Genomic DNA, 25,420 nt, shown 5'->3' on the forward strand with positions numbered 1-25,420 from the left:
TGTTGATCAGATCAACTGGAACCCTTGTGGTTGTAACCAACACAGTGTCAGTTATAGTTATATTTCATTATAAAAAAAACCCAGTAGAATTAGAAACAAGCTTGGAAGGACTGGAAGAACGGTGGTAGCAGGGAATTGTATCAGACTGCCAGAAAGAAAGCTAGCAGACAGGTTTAATTAGCCAGAGGGGAAGCAGATAAGAGAAAATTTGTCAATGTTCTGCGCCATGACACCCAAAGACTTGAGGTATTTCGTGTTGCAAGACAGTGTGTGAGAGAGAATTGTGATGTCATAGGAGAGAAATGTGTTTGCATGGATGATGGTACGCTTGCACTAAATGAGGCTGCAAAGAAAGAGGTCTGGAGATGCCATTACGATAAATTGCTCAATAAAGAGAATGAATGGGAGAAAGAGAGTCTGCCGAATGTCGACTCAACAGAGGGACCAGCTATCCGAGTTGACAGTACCATAATAGATAAAACAATTAAGAGTATGAAGACAGGGAAGGCCCCTGGCCCATCTGGAATCACTGCAGAGATGCTCAAAATATCTGGCAGTGTTGGTTATAGCCTAGTCACCCGTATAGTTAACCAGGTGATACATGAAGGAGTCATACCCAATGACTGGTGTAGCAGCACCATAGTCAACTACTACAAAGGTAAAGACAATGCTTTAGATACAAATAACTACAGAGGTATCAAGTTGTTGGATCAGGTAATGAAGGTCACGGAGAGAGTCATAGCCCAACTAATTAGGGAGAGAGTCAGTTTAAATGAGATAGTTTGGGTTCATGCCAGGGAAAAGCACCACTGATGCTATATTTCTGGTAAGACAGCTGCAGGAGAAATACCTAGCCAAAGATAAACCTCTGTACCTGGCTTTTGTTGATATGGAGAAAGCCTTTGACAGGGTCCCCCAATACCTTATCTGGTGGTCAATGAGGAAACTAGGGATAGATGAATGGTCAGTGAGAGCTGTGCAAGCCATGTACAAGGATGCTGTCAGTAAGGTGAGGGTTGGCAACAAGTACAGTGAAGAATTCTGAGTAGAGGTAGGGGTCCACCAAGGATCTGTCCTCAGTCCCCTCTTATTCATCATAGTCCACTCGGCAATAACAGAGGAATTCAAGACAGGATGGGAGCTCCTCTATGTTGATGACCTTGCTCTAATTGCTGAGTCACTATCAGAACTAGAGGAAAAGTTTCAGGTGTGGAAGCAAGGATTAGAATTGAAGGGCTTTAGAGTCAACTTAGCTAAAACCAAAGTCTTAATAAGTAGGAAGGCAGACAAATCACAAATCCCTTCAGGTAGATGGCCCTACTTGATCTGTAGAAGAGGCATAAGTAGAAACTCTATAAGATGTACCCAGTGTAAGCTATTGACACATAAGAGGTGCAGCAACACCAAAGGAAGGCTAACTGGGAAAATAGTTTTTGTATGTGGCAAATGCTCAGGGTCAATAAACACTGAAAATGTGCAGAGAACAGTTTCCGTCACATTCCAGGGAGAAAAACTACAAGTAGTTGATAGCTTCCGTTACCTAGGTGACCAAGTCAGTAGCAGGGGTAGATGCTCTAAAACTGTAGCTGCTAGAATAAGAATAGCCTGGGCAAAGTTCAGAGAGCTCCTACCTCTGCGGGTAACAAAGGGCCTCTCGCTCAGAGTAAAAGGTAGACTATATTACGCATGTGTACGAACTGCCATGCTACATGGCAGTGAAATATGGGCTGTGACTGCTGAGGACATATGTAAGTTTGCAAGGAATGAAGCCAGTATACTCCGATGGATGTGTAATGTCAGTGTGCATACACGACAGAGTGTAAGCACCCTGAGAGAAAAGTTAGATTTAAGAAGCATCAGATGTGGTGTGCAAGAGAGACGACTGTGCTGGTATGGTCAGGTGTTGCGAATGAATGAGGACAGCTGTGTGAAAAAGTGTCACACCCTAGTAGTTGAGGGAATCTGTGGAAGAGGTAGACCCAGGAAAACCTAGAATGAGGTGGTGAAGCACGACCTTCGAACATTGGGCCTTACCAAGGCAATGACTAGTGACCGGGACCTTTGGAGATATGCTGTGCTTGAGAAGACCCAGCAAGCCAAATGAGTGTCAGTGGGTGTAACCAGCCCATTTATGAATGCCCCTCATTCATTGGACAATATACTTTGTTTGTGAAGACCTGTTGAGGCAAGTGAAATCAAAATTGCTGACGACAGTACCACCTGATTGGCACTCGTGCCAGTGGAATGTTAAAGGCACATCTGAATGTGGGGAGTAACTGGGCCACTTATGAGTACTCCTCATTTATTGGACAATGAACTTTGGTTGTGAAGACCTATTGAGGCAAGTGTAAACAAACCAGAACCGCCTGACTGGCCTTCATGTCAGTGGCACATAAAAAGCACCCACTACACTCTCGGAGTGGTTGGTGTTAGGAAGGGCATCCAGCTGTAGAAACTTTGCCAGACCAGATTGAGCTTGGTGCAACACGCATACATAAACACTATATATATAGTATTTGTGTAGTCCTAATAAATCAGGATTATTTACCCTGTGTGATGTAATGACAATAATACAAGCCTTCATTTAAAGGCGAGGTGAAGAGTGGTAGTTGTGACATCTGGTTTGTGACATCTGGTTTGTAACATCAAAGTAAAAGAATACAATCAGTTGTTGGCTGATGATTAAAACCCACTTCACCTATCCAGTAAAAAACTGAGTACAACCAACTCATGGTGAAGCATGGTTTGTGATGAAATGAATGCTTAATTGTACAGGTAATGGAACAATAACCCTGAAATATTCAGGTTGTCATGTTATACACTAACATTAATGTTCACCTTCACATTAAATAATTTCTATAAACCAAAGAATAATGTTATTCATGCGGCATAAACCAATTAACCAATTCATTTGTGATCCAACAAACTCATACCAAGTGTTCTTTAGTATATATCTACCAACTCACAACATATTTTACATCATCCGACATACTACAGTTTCCATGTACCAAGCAACAAGTCTCTCTCTCTCTTTCTCTCTCTCTCTCACTCTCTTGTATACACACACACATGAACATACACACAACTTCTTTCTCAATTAACTAGCACAGAGTCCATCTCCTGTCTTCATTGCTATACAAACACAGTAAACAGATTCAGTGCTCGGATTTTCTGACTGACCTTTGTTTTAAACAAAGTGTATCAAATATAAACAGGAATAACTAGATTTTGACAACAAACTGGAAAATACAAGGTACTTACCAAAGCATAAAAGACTAGAAATATTGGACTATTTTTATTCCGTAATTTGACAATAGCATTTCTGGACCGGAAGAAAAGGAAGATTAAAAATAATACATTTGGGATTAAAATTATCAAATCCCAAATTCGAACCCTGAAAAATAAATTAAAAATAGATCAAGCAAACAAAAGCAAATATGTAGCATTATTTAGGCTGAGTCAGAGCTAATATTAATGTCATTACAAACATAGTCGGAGTAGATTTATTCATGAAAAACCACAATCATTAAAGTCTATTCTGTTGCTTTTATCTAATTCTTATGATTCTGTCATTAAATCACAAGTCTGCTCAATCATATGCCTTGACTGTGTTTGAACATGTAAACTTTATTTTATGTAAGATTTCAATGTATCCATGGGATCTGTGAGCAAATGGATAAAAACATTGAAATTCTATGCAAGGTAAAGATCAATATATTTAATCCCAGACTAAGCTAAATATAACAAATACCAGTATCTGATATGAAATAGAGAGCAAGCTGATCACAATACAGTGTTAGTGTCACACAAAATATATCATTACCATTCTGCATTGCCAACTACCTGTAATAAAATATCAGATATCAAGGATCTTATGCCTCAACCAAATCCACTTTAGTTTCAAAATCTATTGAGCAGCTGCCAAATTTTTAAGTGGCAATCTCTCTCCCATAGATCTATTCAAGTAGAGTATAGTATGACAATACTATTACGTCATTGAAACCCTACAACTATAAATTATAACAGTACAGTATGTAAGAAATTACTCTCAACATGTCTTAAAAAAAAGAAAAAAACAAGGGATATATTGGATGGTCTAGTCCTACATAGATTGTGTCTAAGTAAGAGACAGAATGGTGAGGACTGGAATGCCTTGTATCACAGGTTTGCTGGATCAGGACTAACTTGGAACTAAAAATAGCAGCAACACTGCTACCACTGCAAATACTAACTGCATAAGCTTAGACACAATTGAATCATCATCATTATCTAATATGCATGGTCTCCCAAAATGTTTCCAAGTACTGGATCAGCTTGATGTCATGTGTCTAAGTCTACTTGAATACAGGTGAAAAGGTTATTTAATCACAGCAACAACAATTACTAATATGACACAGTTTTGAAGTAGAATATCAAGCAAATTGTTATGAAATAAAATGGAACAATGTATATGGCATTTAAAAATACTGAACACAATGATATAAATGTTTACACTTCCTAACCTCTCCTTTATATCTTTGTAAAGGACTTGTAAGCAAAATGGTTCTTCTTGGAAAGTTGTGTTAGCAAAGGGCTCAAAATTGGGAGTTGTGTGAGCATCAGTTGTTGATGTCGTCAGTGTGGTCATTGCTCCTGTTGTTACAACCGTGGAAGTCATTGTAGCATTGGTACTATCTAGATATTTCAGTGGACTGTTGGAGAAGAATACGTGTGATGTAGCTGTTGCCTTGGCCATCATATGCACATTGAAACTGTCAAATTTCTTTGCGTCACCCATCTTTGTACTGCAGTATGTGTGCAGCTACAACTTCTTTCAACTCATTGCCCCCTAAAAGAAGTTTAAAAAAAAAAAATTATATATCAATTAAAATTTTCTTTTAAAATAAATTTATATTTGATGTACACTCACTCACATCATTCTCTAATATAATACAAAAGAAATATTTAATCCAGTAATACACAAATAATGAATGCAAACAAAAATAGCTTTTGACAATGAAATTCTGTGGGTTTTTGTATCAGGTGGATGATAGAATCAGTAGAGCATCAAACAAAATATACTGTGGTACTTTGTGAAATTCTTTTACATTCTGAGTTAAAATATTACTGAAAGCCACATTACATTTCATCTTTCCAAGGTCAATGTAATTGACAATATTTTAGAGATCAGTACCCCAGCATGACCAAAAACCAATGAAAGAAACCAGTAAAAGAGAAAAAAAAAACAGTATGCACTTCATGACTAATAGAACTAACAAAATCTGAAAGTGTATTGCCATAGAACTATATAACTCCATTTCGTTTAACTGATTTCATTTTACATAACTGAAATTTCTATTCCATTTCTTCTTGTGTGGGTAGCTGGTTTTATTTTATGTCCACCTTCTGTGATGATATGTGGAATAGAGCATATATGTTGAACTGTCCCGGGTTGCATACTTAATAAGCAAATAACATGGTTGAAAAGAAACATCTTGAAAAATAAAGCAATAATTTTTTTTTTATATGATTAAATTTCTTTGGCTTAATAATTAGTAATGAAAACAAGTGCATTTCCTAGCTTCTAAGACATCAGGAATGAGACAAATTAATCAATCAAGGAAACAAACATGACAAATCAGTCGCACCTAATTGCTTGGTGTTTGGAAGTTAGCTGTGAGGTGGGAGATAGGAAATTGGTTGCTGATTGGATGTTAGACGTGAAGTGGGAAAATGTGTTTAGTTATGTCAGTGTTATCAATTACTCCAGCTATCTATATCATACCAGATTAAATGTCAATGCTCATGTATAATACTCATAGAAGCAAAAGCAATTCCCAGTCAAATATTTCATACTTTATTTTTATCTGTGGTTGTTTAATTCCATGTGCAATTGTCCATCTATCTACCTGTATATTGGCTAGGATCAGTTAATCAATGTTCTTGAAATGTTGGACTATTGTCACAGCCAAACACCAATAGAAAACGTTGGTGGCAAACACTTTGATGTAAGAGACTTAAGGTCCTAGCAAGTCAAACAAATAATTCAATTCAAACTTCCAATTTTTGACTGAAGTTGCATAAGAAATATTCATGGGAAAAGCATGTACATCAAAACTTCACATTTCAAATAATCCAAGGCATTGTGGTTATTTGAAATGTGATATTATGATGTTCATATTTTCATTTTTCATTCTTTTACCAATTTCAGATGTTAGACTGCAGCCATGTTGCCACAGTACCTTCAAGGGTTTTATTACTGAGAAGGCTTAATATTTTGTCTGGGACTTGAATTATTAACCTTAGGAGAGGGGCAAGTAAATATGACCTGAGCATTAAAAGGACATAACTGAATATTGCATAGTTTTTTTTTAGTTCAACTCACTGCCATTTCTGCCATCATAGCCTATATAGGTGACAGGTTTCTGCACAATTTCCGTCTATGAAATTTAACTTGTGAATTTTTGGTTGACCTGACACTATATCAGATATACATGATGCAGTGAGATATTCTTTAAGAAATCAACACCATTTTTCATAGAAGTATGAGGCCCCAGCATAGCTCAACTGGAACAGGCATAACCAAAAGTTATGATGTCCATGCATTAGAGGAATGTGTGCAAGATTACATATGTTTGTGGGTATGTAAATGAAAATGGCAACAGCAATAATAAAGAGTAATTCTAGAAAAGCTATGTTGAGATTCCTGATAGGGAGTAATGAAAACTTTGCTTTCCAATACCAAGAAGGGTCTCATTAACAATGACCAAATAGTCAAAATTAAGAGGTCATATCTATCTTCTGACACATTAACAGGAATAGAGTAGAAAGAGTCACCACCTGATACCTGCCTCATAAGAAACATCAACTGGTATCAGCATCATCTATATTTCCCTAAGAAACTTTCTCATTATATGCTCAATAAATTCTACCATTGCACCACTGGTAGAATTCATTGTTAATATGTGTTACAGACTGAAAAGGATAACAACAGGAAGGGAAAACTGCACTGAAAATCATTTGTGTTCCACTTATCTTCAAGCTAAATATTTACCAGTGTTGCTATATCAAAAAACAGCAGGCAATATTGTCTCAGACAATAGCCGCTAAAGGTATATGTAACTAGACAATGTCTAGTTAACATTTTTTACACCAACCCACCTGTCACTTCACCTGGTTCTTTGATATAAACTTCATGTTTTAAAGTGATCTGAATCAAAATCTTCCATTAAAATTTCATGTTTATTTCTGTCCCAAATATCAGCTTAATATCACAAGGCTCAGTCATTAGAGCATTGGGCTCACAATCATGAGGTAATGAGTTCGATTTCTGGACCAGGCTGTGTACTGTGTTTTTGAGCAAGACATTTTATTTCACGTTCCAGTTCACTCATCTGTAGAAATGAGTTGCGATGTCACTGGGGTCAAACTGTATCAGCCCTTGGATAACATTGGTGGCATGGAAAGGGAAGGCTGGTATGCATGGGCAACTGTTGGTCTTCCATAAACAACCATATCTAGACTTGTGCCTCAGAGGGGAACTTTCTAGGTGCAATCTCATGGTCATTCATGACCAAATGGGGTCTTTACCCTTCTTTATTGCACACAAAATACACATACCAAACACATAGACAAGTACGTAGACACAGATGCAAATGCATGCACAGATAAGGATACACACCATAGAAAGACAGAATGGACTAAACAGCACAGGAGGAGACACATGGGATGGAGAGTTGCTGGAGAGGTCACAGGTTGTGTGATGAAAGATTTCAGACAATGGACACTAAAATAAAAATAATAATATAATAACAAAGCTGAAGTGAAGATCAAGCTGAAGCGAAGACCAAGTGCATGTGGTTAACTGGAAAAAAGAAAACTATGACCACACCCAAATATAACAATATTGACCAATTTATTTTACTAAGTCATTCATTACAAAATTATTTATGTTCCAAATATCAATTTAACACTGAATAGTTATTTTACCAAATCATTCATTGCAAAATTATTTTAAACAAAAGCATAATTTGACAGAAGTATAATAACGAAAGGCTTAAAATGAGTGTAGTATGTGTAAAGTATTAGACAATGTCTAGTTAACAAGTTTAATTATATTTCATCTTTTGCTTGTTTGTCATTTGACTGCAACCACACTGGGGCATCGCTTTGAAGTGTTTTAGTCAATCAAATCAACCCCAGAACTTTCTCTTTAAGCCTAATACTTATTTTATCAGTCTCTTTGCTGAACCACTAAGTTATGCAGATGTAAATACACCAACACCAGTTGTCAAGCAGTGGCGGGGGACAAACACAGAGACCAACACACACACACACACACGACAAGTTTCTTTCAGTTTCTACCTTCTGAATCCACTCACAAAGCTTTAGTTGGCCTGACACTATACTAAAAAAAAACCTGCCTGAGGTTCCATGAAGTGGAACTGAACCCAGAACAATATGGTTGGGAAGCAAGCTTCTTACTACACAGCTACACCTATCCACACAGCCATACCTGTATGTTAACTTTTCCTGAAATGTATCCAGGAAAATTCAACATTAAACTTGTAACTTAATCATAATATCAATGTTTTCTTTAATATTAAAGAAAATATGCAATCAACAAAAGTGAGCGTATTACATATATGTGCATATATGTCTGTAAATAAAATCCCCAAAAGTCATGCTATTCAATTTACACAAGTCCCTCCATCAAAACATAATCACTCTTTTAAATCATATAAACAGTTCAACACAATAATGAATTATCTTTAGCAAGTTGGAAAATATATGTGCATCATATGAAACATCCCAATGATGGCTCAAAACATTATAGTCAAAAGCTCAACTAACCACTCCTTTTTCGGAGTTTCAATTCACTAATACATCCTTTTTGCTGCACTGAACCAATAAGCTGAATTCATAGAAAATATGACTACTTTAACTTTCAAAGTTAGTTAATAGACACTCCAATGTTGAATGAATGAAACAGAACTACAGGTTGCATCCCAAATGCATACACACGTGCATGCATGTAAGATAAGGCATATGCATGCATGTAAGGCACTGGAAGCTCCAATATGAACATTTCAGATTGCTTGGATGTCAATCTGAGGAGATGTACCAAGTGTGATAAACATCCAGTCAACATCATAGTGTTTGGAGTGATCACTAGTGATGGCAACGTTATTCCTCCATTCATCTTCCAACATGGCCTCAAACTCAACACAGAGGCCTGAAGGAGGTAGTGCTGCCCCAAGTCAAAAGGGTGGCTGCTGGAAGACCCTATGTTTGGCAACAGGGCTCTGTACCATGCCACACAAGTAGGAGAACACAGTCAAGGCTGTCAGACAATTTCTGCAACCACATCACCCCTAACATCTGGCCACCTAACTCCCCAGACTGCAACCCCTTCAATTATTATGTGCAGGGCACAGTTGAGTGAGAGACCAACAAAACTTCTAACACCAAAGATGAACTGAAGGTAAGAATTATGGCAGCATTCACCACCTTAAACAAGGAAAACGTCCAGAAGAGTTGCAGGAGATTCCAAAGTCGTCTGGAGGCCATGGTTGAAGTCAATGGCAATTTTATTAAATAAATTTACTCTTTAGAATTTCAAGATATTTTTATGTAATTTTGGTAAATATATCCGTTAAAATGAGATGTCAGTGTTATTTTCATTTTTGTGTAATTTAGACAACAGTTTATTCATCACACCCTGTATATACACATAATCATTTATTCCTTTGTCATCTTACTTTCTTTTATATATATATATCGTCAGTAAAACATAAATCCAAAAGAAGTACAATCTAAGTTATAAAGCAGTAGAGTATTTAGAGAAAGATAGTTATGGCCAGTTCATAGGGTTACCCAGGGTTTCGCGTCCATAAAGCGTTTAGCTTTACATGTCTCATCAGACCCTGACTATCTTTCTCTAAATATATTTATATATATTTTGCTTGGCATCTGCTTCAACAAATTCTGTGTGATCCATGCAAGCATAGAAAAGAATATGTTGAAATGATGATGATGATTATTTAAACAGACTGACTGAGATAGAGAAATGCTGTGGGGTTAAATTACTATCGACTGGATGTGTCAAGTGCTTATGAGATTTAAAACCAGTATCAGGTTTTAAAAAGATAAGCAGGAGAAACTGAACTAAACAGGCAAGCGATAAAAACAGTGTAAGTACAGCTATCAGCAGATGAGGCCAGGGACATTATCCCAAGGATATCTTATATGCTCATATAATAATGTCCAATGTGTGTGTGTTAATATCTAACATAGAAGATGGGAAAATGTTGTAACATCACCAACAATATTTGAATGTCAGGTCTACTGTAAAATATATAGCTGTGCTAGCAGCTACACTAAAGCAAACATCACAATATTCACTGTCCAAATTAAGAGATTTAACCTAATCAGCTAAGATTATAAACCAATGTCCAGTCAACAAAAATCTTAGTCCACACAATATCTAGGTTTGGTATTAAACATTTACAAATGATGATATGGAAAATTATTTTTATGATCTACTGAGTAATGATCACAATTTCAGTATCACACACTCCATTGATGCCACACATCACTGATACTATCAAATAATGTCCAAGTATTAAGAACCATACTGCAAACAATACAAGTTACCATCCCTCTTTCTGTTATCTACAAAGACACCATAATAAACTAATGTTAGCTGTATCTATCCCAACTGCTCTGTGTAACTACTTTTATTCTTAAATCAATATCCACTGCCAAATCCATATATAATTTGTCTCACAATGAAATTAGGCCTCAAGAGGGGCATATTAATCAACCTGCTTTCTCTTCCTTCCAAAGATGCCAAGAGTAAACTGCAGAAGACTACTTATTGATTTCAAATTTTGGCAGGAGGCCAGCAACTTAAGGGGAGGAGTAAAATCAATTACATCAACCCCAGTACTGAACTGGTATGTATTTTATCGACCCTGAAAGGATGAAATGTAGTCGACCTCAGCAGAATTTGAACTCAGAACATAAATACAAACAAAATGCTGCTAAGCATTTTGCCCAGCATGCTTAAAATTCTGCTAGCTCACCATCTTAAAGACTGCTTATTAACATGTAAACAAGTATGAAATTAGACAAAACTCACATAATGGTATAAGGTTTTCGACAGCATAGGTCATAAGTGATATCCCCTCATGGGGCAAAATTTTCCAGCAAGACAAAATACTTATAAAATGACCCCAAATTATTAATAAGCCATGCTATATTGCTACACTAGTAGATATTTTTATTATTAGCAGAGGATAAGGCAGTGAGTTGGTAAAATCATTAGCATGTCAGGCAAATGCTCTTTAAATTCTGAGTTCAAATCTAACTTTGCCCTTCATCTTCTCAAAGTCCAAAAAGTACCAATTGAGCACAGAGGCTGATGTAATCAACTAACATCTTCCCTCAAAACCATTGGGCTTCTGCCAAAATTTTAAACAATTACTAGCAGTAGATGGCCTTTTATAGATCTGTGTACTTATATTTCATTGGGTGAAAGAGTATCAGATGCCTAATGTAAAAATTGGCAGTTTATTATACCATCACTACTTTGGTACTGTGTCCATAACAAAACTTTCAATGACCCAGTTCACCAAACTATAAGTGGGTACAATATAGTTGAATGATCATGAGAATGCTGCCCAAGTAACATACTGCACACATTACACAAAATCAAATCTATAGTTGTAACAAAATGGGGAGTGAAGAGAGTACAATCATGTCCAGAGGCAACACTGCACTCTACACAATTAACCACTCCAGGTCAAAGATATCATATAAGCTGTTGGCTGCCTGCCACAGGGGAGGTTTGATTAAAGCTGACCTGGAACTAAAGAGCAACATCACACATTATATACAAATGTACTGACTAACACTCAGCATGAAATGTTGAACGAGATTAATAACCACAACAAATATTTAAAGGCCATCACCTAAGTAAAGCAGGGTTTAGTCTTGCAGAAGACCTTGACAGTCTTCATTTTTAACCATACTTTTTTTTAAAATTATTTTTTACTGGTTTCAGTCATTTGACTGCAGCCATCCAAGAGCACCGCCTCAAAGGGTATTTAGTCAAATGAATCGACCCCTGTACTTATTTCTTTTTAAAGCCTAGTACTTATTCCATCGGTCTCTTTTTGCCGAAACACCAAGTTACGGGGACATAAACACAGCAACAATGATTGTCAAGCAAGTGTTGGGACACACGGATATATATATATATATATATATATATATATATATATATGATGAGCATCTTTCAGTTTTCACTCTCAAGGTTTTGGTCATCCCAAGGCTATAGTAGAAGAAACTTGCCCAAGATGCCACGCAATGGGACCGAACCTGGAACCATGTGGTTGGGAAGCAAGCTTCTTACCACACAGCCACAGCTGTGCCCATACTCATCATGGTTCCAATATTGAAGCAGTATTTTACAGCTGGACCCTCTTGCTGACACCAACCCCTTTAACTTTTGATTAACAAGCAGGGAGGGATAAGATGTGCCTATTCTAAAACCGGAGATAACGAATAGTATAGAATGTTATACTGACACTTCTATCAGTGTTTAATGAATAGGCAATTAATGAAACAAAAATATTTCATTTTCTAAACCAGTAGAATTAGTTATTAGTAACCCTTGATCTGCTGGCAGAACAACCAATTCATAAAGGGAGAGGTGGAATGTGGGGGTAATAACAATGTTATTGTTAAAGTAGCTATCACATGTTCAACAGCTAACTTGAAACAATTGTTTTCATACTTTTAGGGCAAGTGAGAAAACTATCTGTGTGCATCTCTCTCTCTGTACACACACACACACACACACACACATATATATATATATATATATATATATATATATATATATATACATATACACACACACACATACATACATACATTCTGTATAGCTAATAAAGTTATGTAACAATAACATAATTATACTTGCTAACAAGACCAGATACAGAAACAATTTCTAAAAAAAACCATGTATTATAATGTTTTTGACTTGGATTAAAATTTTTATGAGTATAAGAGATAAAACATGCAATTATATATTTACACACTTTTGTGTGTGTGTACACACACACACACACATATATATGCATATTCACCTTAGTGCCTACATATGCACACATATTCTGTAACTGATTCCTTTACACATTTCTATGAAAGGTGTAGTCTTGTCATTTCACATACACTATATATAAATATGCACATCGTCAAATTCAAATATACAGTTAAACATTATCGCAGTCAATATTATCTATAAGACCTCCCCCAACATGTGGAAGTGTGAGAGATCTTGGTGACTCTCTAAGTATAATTAAAAGATTCGTGCAGCTGGAAATTTTTCGGGGTTTGTTGTTTTTTAGCAGTGGGGGATGGGCTTGTTTTTGGCTTTTTGTTTTAAAGCTTGTCTCATTTACAAAAACTGTGGCATCTACAAATCATTAGTTGCTGGGATATTATAATTTTAATAAGTCTTAATGTATATAAGAAGAGGTTTGAAATCCCAAGTGAGCATGTACAATCTCTTGACAATCCTTTTTTGATAATTATACATTGTTTGAAGGCACGTGTCTCAGTGGTATTCAGCTCACAATTCTAAGGTCATGAGTTCAATTCTTGGTGACGCATTGTGTCCTTGAGCAAGACATTTTATTTGACACTGCCCCAGTCCACTCACCTGACAAAAATACGTTGTATCTATATTTCAAAGAGCCAGCATTGTCAAATTCTCACATTGTCATGCTGAATCTCCCTACGAACTGCATTAAGGGTATACATGTCTGTGGAATGCTCAACCACTTGCACGTTAATTTCACAAGCAGACTGTTTGGTTGATCAGATCAACTGGAATTCTCATCATTGTAACCAACAGAGTGCCAGTAGTAGGTAACATTGTTTGATGAGCACATCTCTACCTTTCCAAATACAAATTAAAATAATCTTGAAACAAAATAATTTCAAGAATAAATTAAATAAATCTCAGAACAAATTAACTATTCAAATATAACATAAGATCTGTTTATGTTATTAATCTTTGAACTTAGATTGCTTTGTTTTAAATTGGAATTTATTTCATCATTTGACTTCAGCCTACAATTGCTGTATTTACTTATGGATAACAAAAGTCACCTTCAATATAACAACAGTTTGTGTCAAGCTACATGTACCAATATTTCATGATGTGTCAAAGAGAGAAGCTAGTGGAAGCCATACAAGAAGTCTGCACTTGTATGCACATCCTGTCCACCACTGAATGATTAAAACACTGGCAATCCATAATTGCAGTACATCAGTGCTAAGAAGACAACAGTATATAAGTGAAGATCATATATTTGCACCATGGAGGGTCTCCATGGCAAACTCAAGAAGTTAAAACATAAACAAATGAAGTCACTTGTTGAGTGGTTAAACAAATGCCCACAATAAATAATCTATCTTTTACTCGTTTTAGTCATTAGACTACAGCCATGCTGGGGCACCACCTTGAAGAATATTTTAGTTAAATAAATCAAACCCAGTACTTATTTTTTGTTAAGCATGGTGTTTATTCTATTGTTCTCTTTTGCCAAACTAAGTTATAGGGATGTAAACACACCAACACCAGTTGTCAAACGGTAATGGGGAACTGACACAAACACAGACACATATATAAAACCCATGCTAGCTTGAAAGGTGGACATAAAACGATGATGATGAGATATATATATATATATATATATATATATATATATATATATATGTATCATCACTGTTTAACGTCCATCTTCCATGCATGCATGGGTACGACAGAAGCCAGTCAAGTAGAAAAACTACCTTAGGCTACTGTGTCTGTTTTGGCAGAGTTTTTACAGCTGGATGCCCTTCCAAATATATATATAACAGGTATCTTTCAGTTTCTGTCTACCAAATCCACTTACAAGGCTTTGGTTGGCCTAAGGCTATACTAGAAAACACTTGCCTATGGTGCCATGCAGTGGAACTGAACCCAAAACCACGTGGTTGGGAAGCAAACTTTTTACCACACAGCCATCCCTGTGCCTAATGAAGAACTTTTTAAAACATTTACATTCAATGAATAGACTGATTGTACATCTTTATTCAAGTATAATACATACCCTTTTTCTAGATCTTTAAAACTAAAAATTAGGGGTGCATGTTAAACACAAAAACTGAATGCCCTGGTCCTAAGTGCATGGTCATATTTGGAACAGCATTACCAGGAGAACATTGTATCTATTGTCCAAACTAACCAATGCTTAAATCATAATAATAACATTAAATTTTTCACACACACATACACACATCATCATCATCATCGTTTAACGTCCGCTTTCCATGCTAGCATGGGTTGGACGATTTGACTGAGGACTGGTGAAACCGGATGGCAACACCAGGCTCCAGTCTAATTTGGCAGAGTTTCTACAGCTGGATGCCCTTCCTAACACCAACCACTCAGAGAGTGTAGTGGGTGCTTTTACGTGTTACCCGCACGAAAACGGTCACGCTCGAAATGGTGTCTTTTATGTGCCACCCGCACAAGCCAGTCCAGGGGCACTGGCAACGATCTCGCTCGAAAATCCTACGGGAGCCAGTCAGGCGGTACTGGCAACGGCCACGCTCAAAATGGTGCATCTCATGTGCCACCCGCACAAGAACCAGTCCAGGGGCACTGGCAACGATCTTACTTGGCTTGCCGGGTCTTCTCACGCACAGCACATTTCCAAAGGTCTCGGTCAGTAGTCATCGCCTCGGTGAGGCCCAATGTATGAAGGTCTTGCCTCACCACCTCAGCCCAGGTCTTCCTGGGCCTACCTCTTCCACGGGCTCCCTCAACTGTTAGGGTGTGGCACTTTTTCACGCAGCTATCCTCATCCATTCTCACCACATGTCCATACCAGCGCAATCGTCTCACTTGCACACCACAACTGATGCTTCTAATGTTCAGCTTTTCTCTCAAGATACTTACACTCTGACGGGTATTCACATTGACATTACACATCCAACGGAGCATACTGGCTTCATTCCTTGCGAGCTTACGTATGTCCTCAGCAGTTACAGTCCATGTTTCACTGCCATGTAGCATGGCTGTTCATACGCATGCGTCATACAGTCTGCCTTTTACTCTGAGTGAGAGTCCCTTTGTCGCCAGCAGGGGTAAGAGCTCTCTAAACTTTGCCCAGGCTATTCTTATTCTAGCAGCTACACTTTCAGCTCACCCACCCCCACTACTAACTCGGTCGCCCAGATAGCGGAAGCTATCGACTACCTCTAGTTTTTCACCCTGGAATGAGATAGAAGCTGTTTCCTGTTTGTTTACAGTCTTTATTGCACCTGAACATCTGCCACAAACAAAAACTAACTTGCTAGTTAACCTGCCTTTGATGTTGCTGCACCTCTTATGTGTCCATAGCTTGCACCGGGTACATCTTATAGAGTTACTACCTACTCCTTTATATATATATATGTATATATATATATATATATATATATATATATATATATATATATATATATATACACAATGGGCTTTTTTCAGTTCCTGTCTACCAAATTTACTTACAAGACTTTGGTTGGCCCAAGACTATAGAAGGCACTAAACCTGGAACCATGTAGTTGGGGAGCAAGCTTCTTACCACACAGCCATGCCTGCGCCTATTTATTCGATCTTCACAGCAATCCTGTGCTCCAGAATTCCTTTATTTTCTGTAGAATTTTGATGATGTGATTTTTTATTTTCAGAGTGATATTGTTGGGTGAAAGGATAGATGTGGCCAGTTTGAACATAAAACAGAAAGAATATTTGGGCAGGATAGGGTCAGTTTAAATGCTAAAGGGTTAAATATCTAAATTTTATGTTTTTAATCGTCATCACACATAATTGTGCATATCAGAAATTATATTAATCTATGTCCAACTAACTATAGCAAAATTTTACTCATAATTGCTGAGATGAAATAATTAGGAAATGAAATTGACATTAATGTCAATGAAACACTTTTTTTTTTTTTAGACAGAATTTCATAATCTATAGACGCTGTTTGTCTATAGTGACATCCCATGAAATTACAAACTGAAGCATTTTTCAGAAAATTCAAAATCTGAGCTTATTCAGATTTTAAAAACTTGTGAGTGGATCCCATAGACCGAAACTGAAAGAAACCTTGTGTGTGTGTGTGTGTGTGTGTTTACTCTTACCTAGACATCACATGATGGTTGTAAATGAGCATGATAGAAGTGACATTCTTCATTTCTGGTTTTTCATAAAAAACATGTCTAGCTATGGGAAAACAATATCTTGCTTTTAAACAGGTGAGGGTCAGTCACAAAAAAGGCATCTGGCCATAGAAAATCTGCCTCAACAAATTCATTCTTATGCATGCAAGCACAGAAAAGTGGATATTAAATGATGATGATATTTACAAGGATGGAAAATTTGCTGTCCTCAGAATATCCTGCTGCTGCTAAATAAGTTTCCTTTTAAGCCATTACATTCTATTTCTCAGTTCAATTTTCAGTGCAATCACTAAACTAACTGGACTGAAATAAATATACTAAAGCAATCAACATCCTGCTTGGTATTGAGTACAGCTGCAAATATTCTTTTTAAAATGATCTCACCTAGATCTCTCAAAAATGCTTTATTTTGCTACTCAACACCATGCAATGTTAACTGCTAAAGAATATCATCTCAGGACTCTAAGGATTTCATCTCATAGAAAATGCAATTTAGTGTTCAGTTCAGCAGTAAATAGCTTTGTTAATATCTTTGCTATCAACACATTATGTTAATATGTTATTAATTAGAACTTTTTGTGTATCTATGCATGAATTACTATCCAAACATATAATTTTTCATTGTCTTCATTGCTGCCATATAAAACCTGTATTCATAACATTTGCGCTCTTTAACTACTTATAATTCTAGTACCTCTTAAACTGGAATAGGTTTACATTTCTAGAGCTATGTCATGTATATTAAATAACACAACTTACACAACACATGAATTACTCAATTGACTGACATAAACATCATCATCCTTATTTACCACCCACATTCCATGTAGGCATGCAATATATAAATATCTCTCCCAACAAACACATGCAAATCTGACCATTATTAATGTTGAATATTTAGCCTATGTATGAATTACAGTCCAAACACAAGTTATCTGAATGCATTGCTGCCAATTTTCAACTTATATTCACTACAAGTGTAAGAATGTGTAATACTTATGTACTTTGAATTCTAGTGCCACTTAAACTGGATAAATAAATGGACACTCATACATACAACTTTATTGTTATAACTAGGAATCCTTTATTCTATAGACACATACATGCTAATATTTTTACATATATAACATATATACAATACACATTTATACACATGTATGCGTGTGTGTGTATATATATATATTGACAATATTAAAAATAAGGATTACTCCGAAGTAGTAATAACATTACCTTTAATTCTATAATTATATACTGCATTTATTGGATTTATGTTAACTGTTGAATAGCATATTTTGAATATCTAACTGAGAGCAAACTGGTAATTGTTTTGGGATAATCCCTTACTTTGTATATATATATATATATATATATATATATACACACACGTGGCTGTGTGGTGAGAGGCTTGCTTCCCAAACACATGTATCCATGTTCAGTCCTACTGTATAGCAACTTCAGCACGTGTCATCTTCTACAGCCTCAGGCCAACCAAAGCTTTGTGAGTAGATTTGGTCGACAGAAACTGAAAGAAGCCTGTCGTATATATACATATGTAACGTGTGTGTGTGTAAGCAAAGGTGTGACAGTATGGTATGAAGTTTGCTTCTCAACCACATGGTTTGAGGTTCAGTCCCACAGAGGGCAAGTGTCTTCTACTATATAACTGGGGCAACCAAAGTCTTGTGAGTCGACTTCATAGACAGAAACTGAAGGAAGCCAGTCATATATATGCATGTATGTATGTATGTATCTATATACGAGTGTGTGTATATGTTTGACATCATGTGGTAGTTGCAAATGAGTATCACTGTCACACGATTTGTGCCGTTCCCTTCCAATATCCTGCAAAGACAAGTCTGGCAATGGGAAAATATCAACTTGCTTGAAAACAAGTGAGGGTTGGTGACAGGAAAAATTTCCATTGGTGGAAAATCTACTTCAATAAACTCTGAGCACCATGGAAAACTAGCTGTTAAAATGATGATTATGATGCATAACTTTATGATTTACCTTTTACTTGTTTCAGTCATTGAAAGGTTTAGTTGTACAAATCAACAGCAGTTCTTATATTTTAAGTCTGGTACTTACTCTATCAGTTTTTCTTGCCAAACCTCTAATTTACGAGGACATAAATAAAACAAACACCAATTGTCAAGTGGTGGTGATGGAACAAAGATACACCACATATACATACATACATACATACATACATATATATATGTATATATATGTATGTATGTATGTATGTATGTATGTGTGTGTGTGTGTGTGTGTGTGTGTGTGTGTGTGTACACACACACATACAACGGTGTTTTAGTTTCTGTCTACGAAATCCACTCACAAGGCTTTGATCGAGTCGGGGCTATATAAAAAAAAAAACCACTTGCCCAAGGTGCCACGCAGTGGGATTGAACCCAGAACCAGAAGACTGAGAAGCAAACTTCTAACCACACAGCCAGCATGACACACCTAGAAGCGATACCTTGTAATAATTATTTCGGCTGTCTATGTTGTAAACTGAACCCAGCTGATGTCAACTATGTCTTTGGGGACCCATAAATAAGTACCAGTAAACGGCGTTAGACTTGTGGGACCGCTGGTGCCGAGTGGGATGCTTTGTGTGATATTTGTACCTATCAGCCATCATGGAAAGAACTGGAAATACACTACGTACGCACTCATAGTTAACCACGTTATTCGACCTACTGAGAGCAGACGATACATGATAATGATGATGATGATGATATAAAAGTACATGGAATGTTTGGTGTTCCAAATGATGAAGAATATGTATGTGCGAAGTATACGAGATGATGTAGAGTTGAAATTACGTCAAGAACACTGAGCTTGTTTATACAGCACCAGAGGAGAGTATTTAGAGAAAAGATCAGATGTGATGAGAAGACGAGGTGAAACGCTTAAAAAGGCCTTAACGAAGCGAAACGAAAATACAACTTTCAGAGGCCACAAAGCATCCACCCCATTCTTCTGACTAACTAACATAAGTCCTCAAATGAATATTTAGATACATCAAACAGAAAGTGATGAATATATTTATCAATCTTCTACCCATAAATAAGTATATGTGAGTATATATTTTTTTCTAATGAACTACAATTGTTATCAGAAAAAAACAAAATTCAATGGAAAATGATTTTTGGTTAAGTTCGGTGACAAAACCCGGAGAATAAGCTTGTTCCTCGTATAAGTGCGGCTCATTGAATGGTACATTTCACTAATTCTAAATTTTAGAGATATTTAATGTCGAAATAATTATTATCTAAAACTTCTTTTTCAAGAATTGTTAATTTATGAAAAACATTTTAATCATTCATAATCTTAAAAAGCTTCCTAGTAATTTAAACAAAGCAACATATATATTTAAAATATACGTTTTTAAAGCATTCATGTGTACACACACATTATATACATATATATATATATATATATATATATATACACACACACACACACACACACACACACACACACACACACACACACACACACACGTATATCATTATCCTTGCAGGTTTGTTTAGGTTTTGAAACCTAAACTTAAGGTCTACTTCTCTCAAAAAATTATTATTTTTCGTCTCACGATTAATTTAGTAGTTATATCATTAAGGTATCGATTACGTGTTCATATCCATTGACAAATATCGGTACCCTAATTACTGATCGTATTTATAAAGTGTATTTACTTACCAGAAGCGATGTAGACGACATACGAAGTAAAGATGGTGATTACAACGATAACAAGTAGGCGGAGACCTGAAACTGAAGTAGTGGGAGGTCATGAGAGGGGGAGATATAGACATAGAGAGAGAAGTAAGAGGGTTGCAGAGACAAATTAACTACTTCCGCTTCCGTTCAGTGTTACGAAATGAAGCGCAGTTTTTTTCTCCGAATTTGAAACATAAAAATAAACGAAACGAAATTTCTTAAATTCCTATTACGTCATAAGCTAAAATCCTTTTAGTTAACGGGTTTGAATTTTGTCTTTGACATATATTTATTTTTACCTTATTTCTGCTTTTTTAAGGCTAACATATTGGTGAAATTTATCGATTTTTCATCCTTGGATATTTTCCCCTGCGATTTTTTTTTTGCAATTTCTTTTTCCGGTCGTTCAATTTTATATTTGTATAAATCAAGTTTGCTTTGGTTACCACTAATTAAGTCTCCTAAGAAACCAATTCTTGGAAACTGTGTGTGAAGTTTAATATTTGCAGTGATGATATGTGTGTGTGTGTGTGTGTGTGTGTGTGTGTGTGTATGTATGTATGTATGATTGTACGTATATATATATATATATATATATATATACATACATAAATACATATATACACATATATATATATTTATATGTATGAATAATAACAATAAACTAATATATTTATATATATGTATATATATATATATACATATATATATATATCATCATCATCATCATCATCATCGTCGTTTAACGTCCACTTTCCATGCTAGCATGGGTTGGACGATTTGACTGAGGACTGGTGAAACCAGATGGCTACACCAGGCTCCAATCTGATTTGGCAGAGTTTCTACAGCTGGATGCCCTTCCTAACGCCATGTTATACATTTCCAAATTTCTTGAATTAGAATCGGAATTAATATTCTAAATACAATAAGTTAGGTCACAGCGTCATTTTTTCAGTCAAAATAAATCCTAATTACGAATAAAATCCATAAAACTACACAAATTAACATTTCCCCCCTAACAAAATCTAATTTCCTCTTTCTACTACCTTTACAAATCCTTTCAACTCCTACTTTCTCTTATGAACCTTTACGAACGATTCAACAACAAATACAAAAAGAAAGGAAGGAGAAACACTGACAGTAAAAGAAAACTATTTCAGTATCAAAACTGAAACAATCACATTTTGATACTGTAATGACAGATACTTTCACTTTAATGGTTTCATTTTCATATACATACCTCATTCTAATTGGCGGGAATTGTAACTTATTTCGAACTCCGTCCTTCACCATGATAACAACAAAAAAATAGCCACACATCTTTTTCAAATATGATCGACAAACATTTATTCCCTACAAACTGTGAGTTTTTTGGAAAATCTTTTCATAAATCTTGAGATTAACACCTGCACGATTACCTACCTAACCCTAACCCTGACCCTAAAACCCTAACCCTAATACTGTAGTGAAAATCGTGCCGGTGTTAATCTGAAAATTTAACAATCTTTTTTAAAACACTTTTACTTATTTACATTTTTTTATTTAGTATGTGTGTGTGTGTGTGTTACCCATATATATATACACTTAAGACTTAGTTGTGGGTTGGGAGTTTGATCGACAGAGGTCATTATTATTATTATTATTATTATTATTATTATTATTGTTTTTAATTTTTCCCACAAGGGCGGCTTGGGGCAGATGGAGAATAGTCGATTATATCGACCCCTGTGTTCAACTAGTACTTATTTTTTAGACCCCGAAAGGATGACAGACAAAGTCGACTTTGGTGGAATTTGAACTCAGAACGTAGAGATGGGCACAAACCTCCCGTCGCTACACTGATTCTGCAGAACAGGGTTGAGTGTGAAAACCAACTTTAAAGTGTAAGGTTACTCCTGGGAGCTCTTCTATGCTGATGACCTTGCTCTTATTGCTGAATTACTACCAGAACAAGAGAAGAAGTTTCAGATACAGAAGCAAGTCTTGAATCAAAGGGCCTTAGAGTTAACGTAGCAAAAACCAAAGTCTTAGTGAGTAGAAAGGCAGACAAATCAAAAATCCCTTCAGGTAGAGGGCCCTGCTCAATCTTTAGAAAAGGCATAGGTAGAAACTCCATAAGATGCACCCGATGTAAGCAATATCAGAAGAAGGTTAACAGGGAAACTAGCTTTTTTTTGTGGAAGATTCACAGGTACAATAAATGCTAAAAATGTGCAGAAAATAGGCACCATCAGCTGCCATAGGGGCAAGCTAGAGGTAGTAGATAGCTTCCATTATCTAGGTGACCCAGTTAGTAGTGGAGGTGGATGCTCCGAGAGCATAGCTGTGAGAATAAGATTAGGGTGGACAAATTTCAGAGTGTTCCAACCTCTGCTGGCAACAAAGGGCCTCTCTCTCAGAGTGAAAGGCAGATTGTATGAAGCCTGTGTGCAAACAGCTATGTTACATGACAGTGAAACATGGGCTGTGACAGCCGAGGACATGCATAGGCTTGAAAGAAATGAAGCCAGTATGCTTTGCTGGATGTGCAATGTCAGTATGCATGTTCGACAGAGTGTAAGCATCTTGAGAGAAAAGTTAAACACAAGAGGCATCAGATGTAGTGTGCAAAAGAGACAACTGCACTGGTATGGTCATATGATGCATATGGACAAGGACAGCTGTGTAAAGAAGTGCCAATCTCTAACTGTGGAGGAAACCTATGGTAGAGGTAGACCCAGGAAGACACAGGGAAAAGTGGTGAAGTGGAGATTCTTGACATCATATAACTACTTTCTTTACATCATAACTATTCTCTCATCTATTTTAAGGCAGGGGTCAAGGAACTTTTATAACCATTATATATTTATTTATGTTGACGTTACTGCCTTGGTTTGATAGAAAGAAAATCATAGATTTTTTTCAATTCAAAAGATTTATTGGATTTATTTATATAGAGAATACAATTATAAATATATAAAGTATAAAATAAATGTGATAAAATAAATTAATATCCTCATTATGAAACAAAAGGATTTTTCTAGAATCTTTTTCACTTTAGGTTTTGGAGAAATGATGTTTAATTTTTGTTAGAATTACATCAAAATTGGCACATTTTGATGTCAGAGCAATTTGGATACAGTCTTCAGGGTCCAATTGATTACTCTGCTTTGTTTTTATGCTCATTAGAGTGGAAAATACTTTTGACTGCTTCCTCATGCCAGAAGAAAGATTTCTTTCATAATAAGGAACACGTTTTTTTTACATAATTTTAGTTATGCTTAACGTGTCCTCATTAGCCCCATGAATTTCATTTTTACCCCACTTGGGGTAATTCACTCCGGTTCACCAACCCCTGTTATAAGGTCTTCGCTGAAGAGAACTAATAATATAAAAACATGTCTGGAGTTGTTCCTTTACTTACCAGAGATAGGACTCCTCTGCATTCCTTCATTCCTTCGATGAGAATCACTACAGCTAATGACTTTTCTCTTCATTATGGATATATTACTGTAATTAATAAATAAATTGTGTGTGTGCATACATGTGGAGGGTTCACTGTATTGTGCCTACTTAGCTGTATCTTCTTTATCCAAAAACCAACCCAGTAAAACTTTCCCTTTTTTTTTTTTTTTTTACTAAGTCTGGAAGAAGGAGAAGAGTTCATAACTGTTGTAGGGAATTAGTATTTATGATACACCCCTCCCACGTGATGAATGGAATAACCTAGTCACTATAAGTAAAGAAAGTACATAGTAGGAAGTCAGAGATAGTCATGTTTTTACTGGTTTTATTAAGTATACTGTATAACAAAGTGAGTATTATAACAATCCAACATTTTAAGGATATAACAGTGGCAACGAGGATTTAAACAAAAAATCACAAGGAATTAATAAACTCGACAGGAATTAAACAACTCACGGTGACTTAATAAATTCTACAAAGAATTAACAACTCATGAAAAGTTAACAAACCACAAAGTTTTGTTGAGTGAATTTTATGAAAAAAAACTCTAAAAATTAGGGAAAATTTGTTGGCTGGTTTGCACAAGTTGCAAAAACAGCAACAACAAAACTGAAAGAACAACAACAATTATTATTACAGCAACAAATGCTGCAATTAATGAAATCGTCAGGAAATTCAAAACAAAAGTGTTCTCACCAGACTATATGTTGCAAACTCCATAACAGAGTTCAAATATGAACCTGATGAACCATACAACAGAAGATAAGAGCAAATCTTTGAGAAAGAATGTAAAGATTGGGACAACAAGATGAAAACACACTTAATCTTGAGAAAAGCTGGTGGCAACAGAACATGAAAGATACAGTAATTATATACTCCAAAGAAAACCTTCGGACATAAACTTTAATGACACAATAGATATATTGTGTAAAATTTTCAGTGAAAAAAGCTCATTGTTCAACACACATTTGAATTGTCTGAA

The 25,420-nt window shown here is 36.0% G+C and overlaps 1 protein-coding gene across 3 annotated transcripts in view; it reads right to left on the minus strand.

The window, feature by feature from the left end:
• The window catches only part of LOC106883095 (transmembrane protein adipocyte-associated 1 homolog), a 49,555-nt gene that overhangs the window by 18,923 nt on the left and 5,212 nt on the right, over positions 1–25,420 (minus strand). Inside the window, exons 1-4 of one of the 3 annotated variants that reach the window (XM_089359832.1) lie at positions 20,977–21,025; positions 7,661–7,765; positions 4,503–4,828; positions 3,262–3,394 (exon numbers count right to left, since the gene is read on the minus strand). In XM_089359832.1, the coding sequence (XP_089215958.1) occupies positions 3,262–3,394; positions 4,503–4,777 (408 nt within the window). In that variant the 5' untranslated portion in view covers positions 4,778–4,828; positions 7,661–7,765; positions 20,977–21,025. Of the gene's footprint in view, positions 1–3,261; positions 3,395–4,502; positions 4,829–7,660; positions 7,766–20,976; positions 21,026–25,420 lie in introns of those variants that run through there. The other 2 variants (XM_089359831.1, XM_089359833.1) reach the window with 2 other exon arrangements.

Source organism: Octopus bimaculoides, chromosome 11 (assembly GCF_046866305.1).
Source record: "Octopus bimaculoides isolate indiv1 chromosome 11, ASM4686630v1, whole genome shotgun sequence".
NCBI classification, from domain to species: Eukaryota; Metazoa; Mollusca; class Cephalopoda; order Octopoda; family Octopodidae; genus Octopus; species Octopus bimaculoides.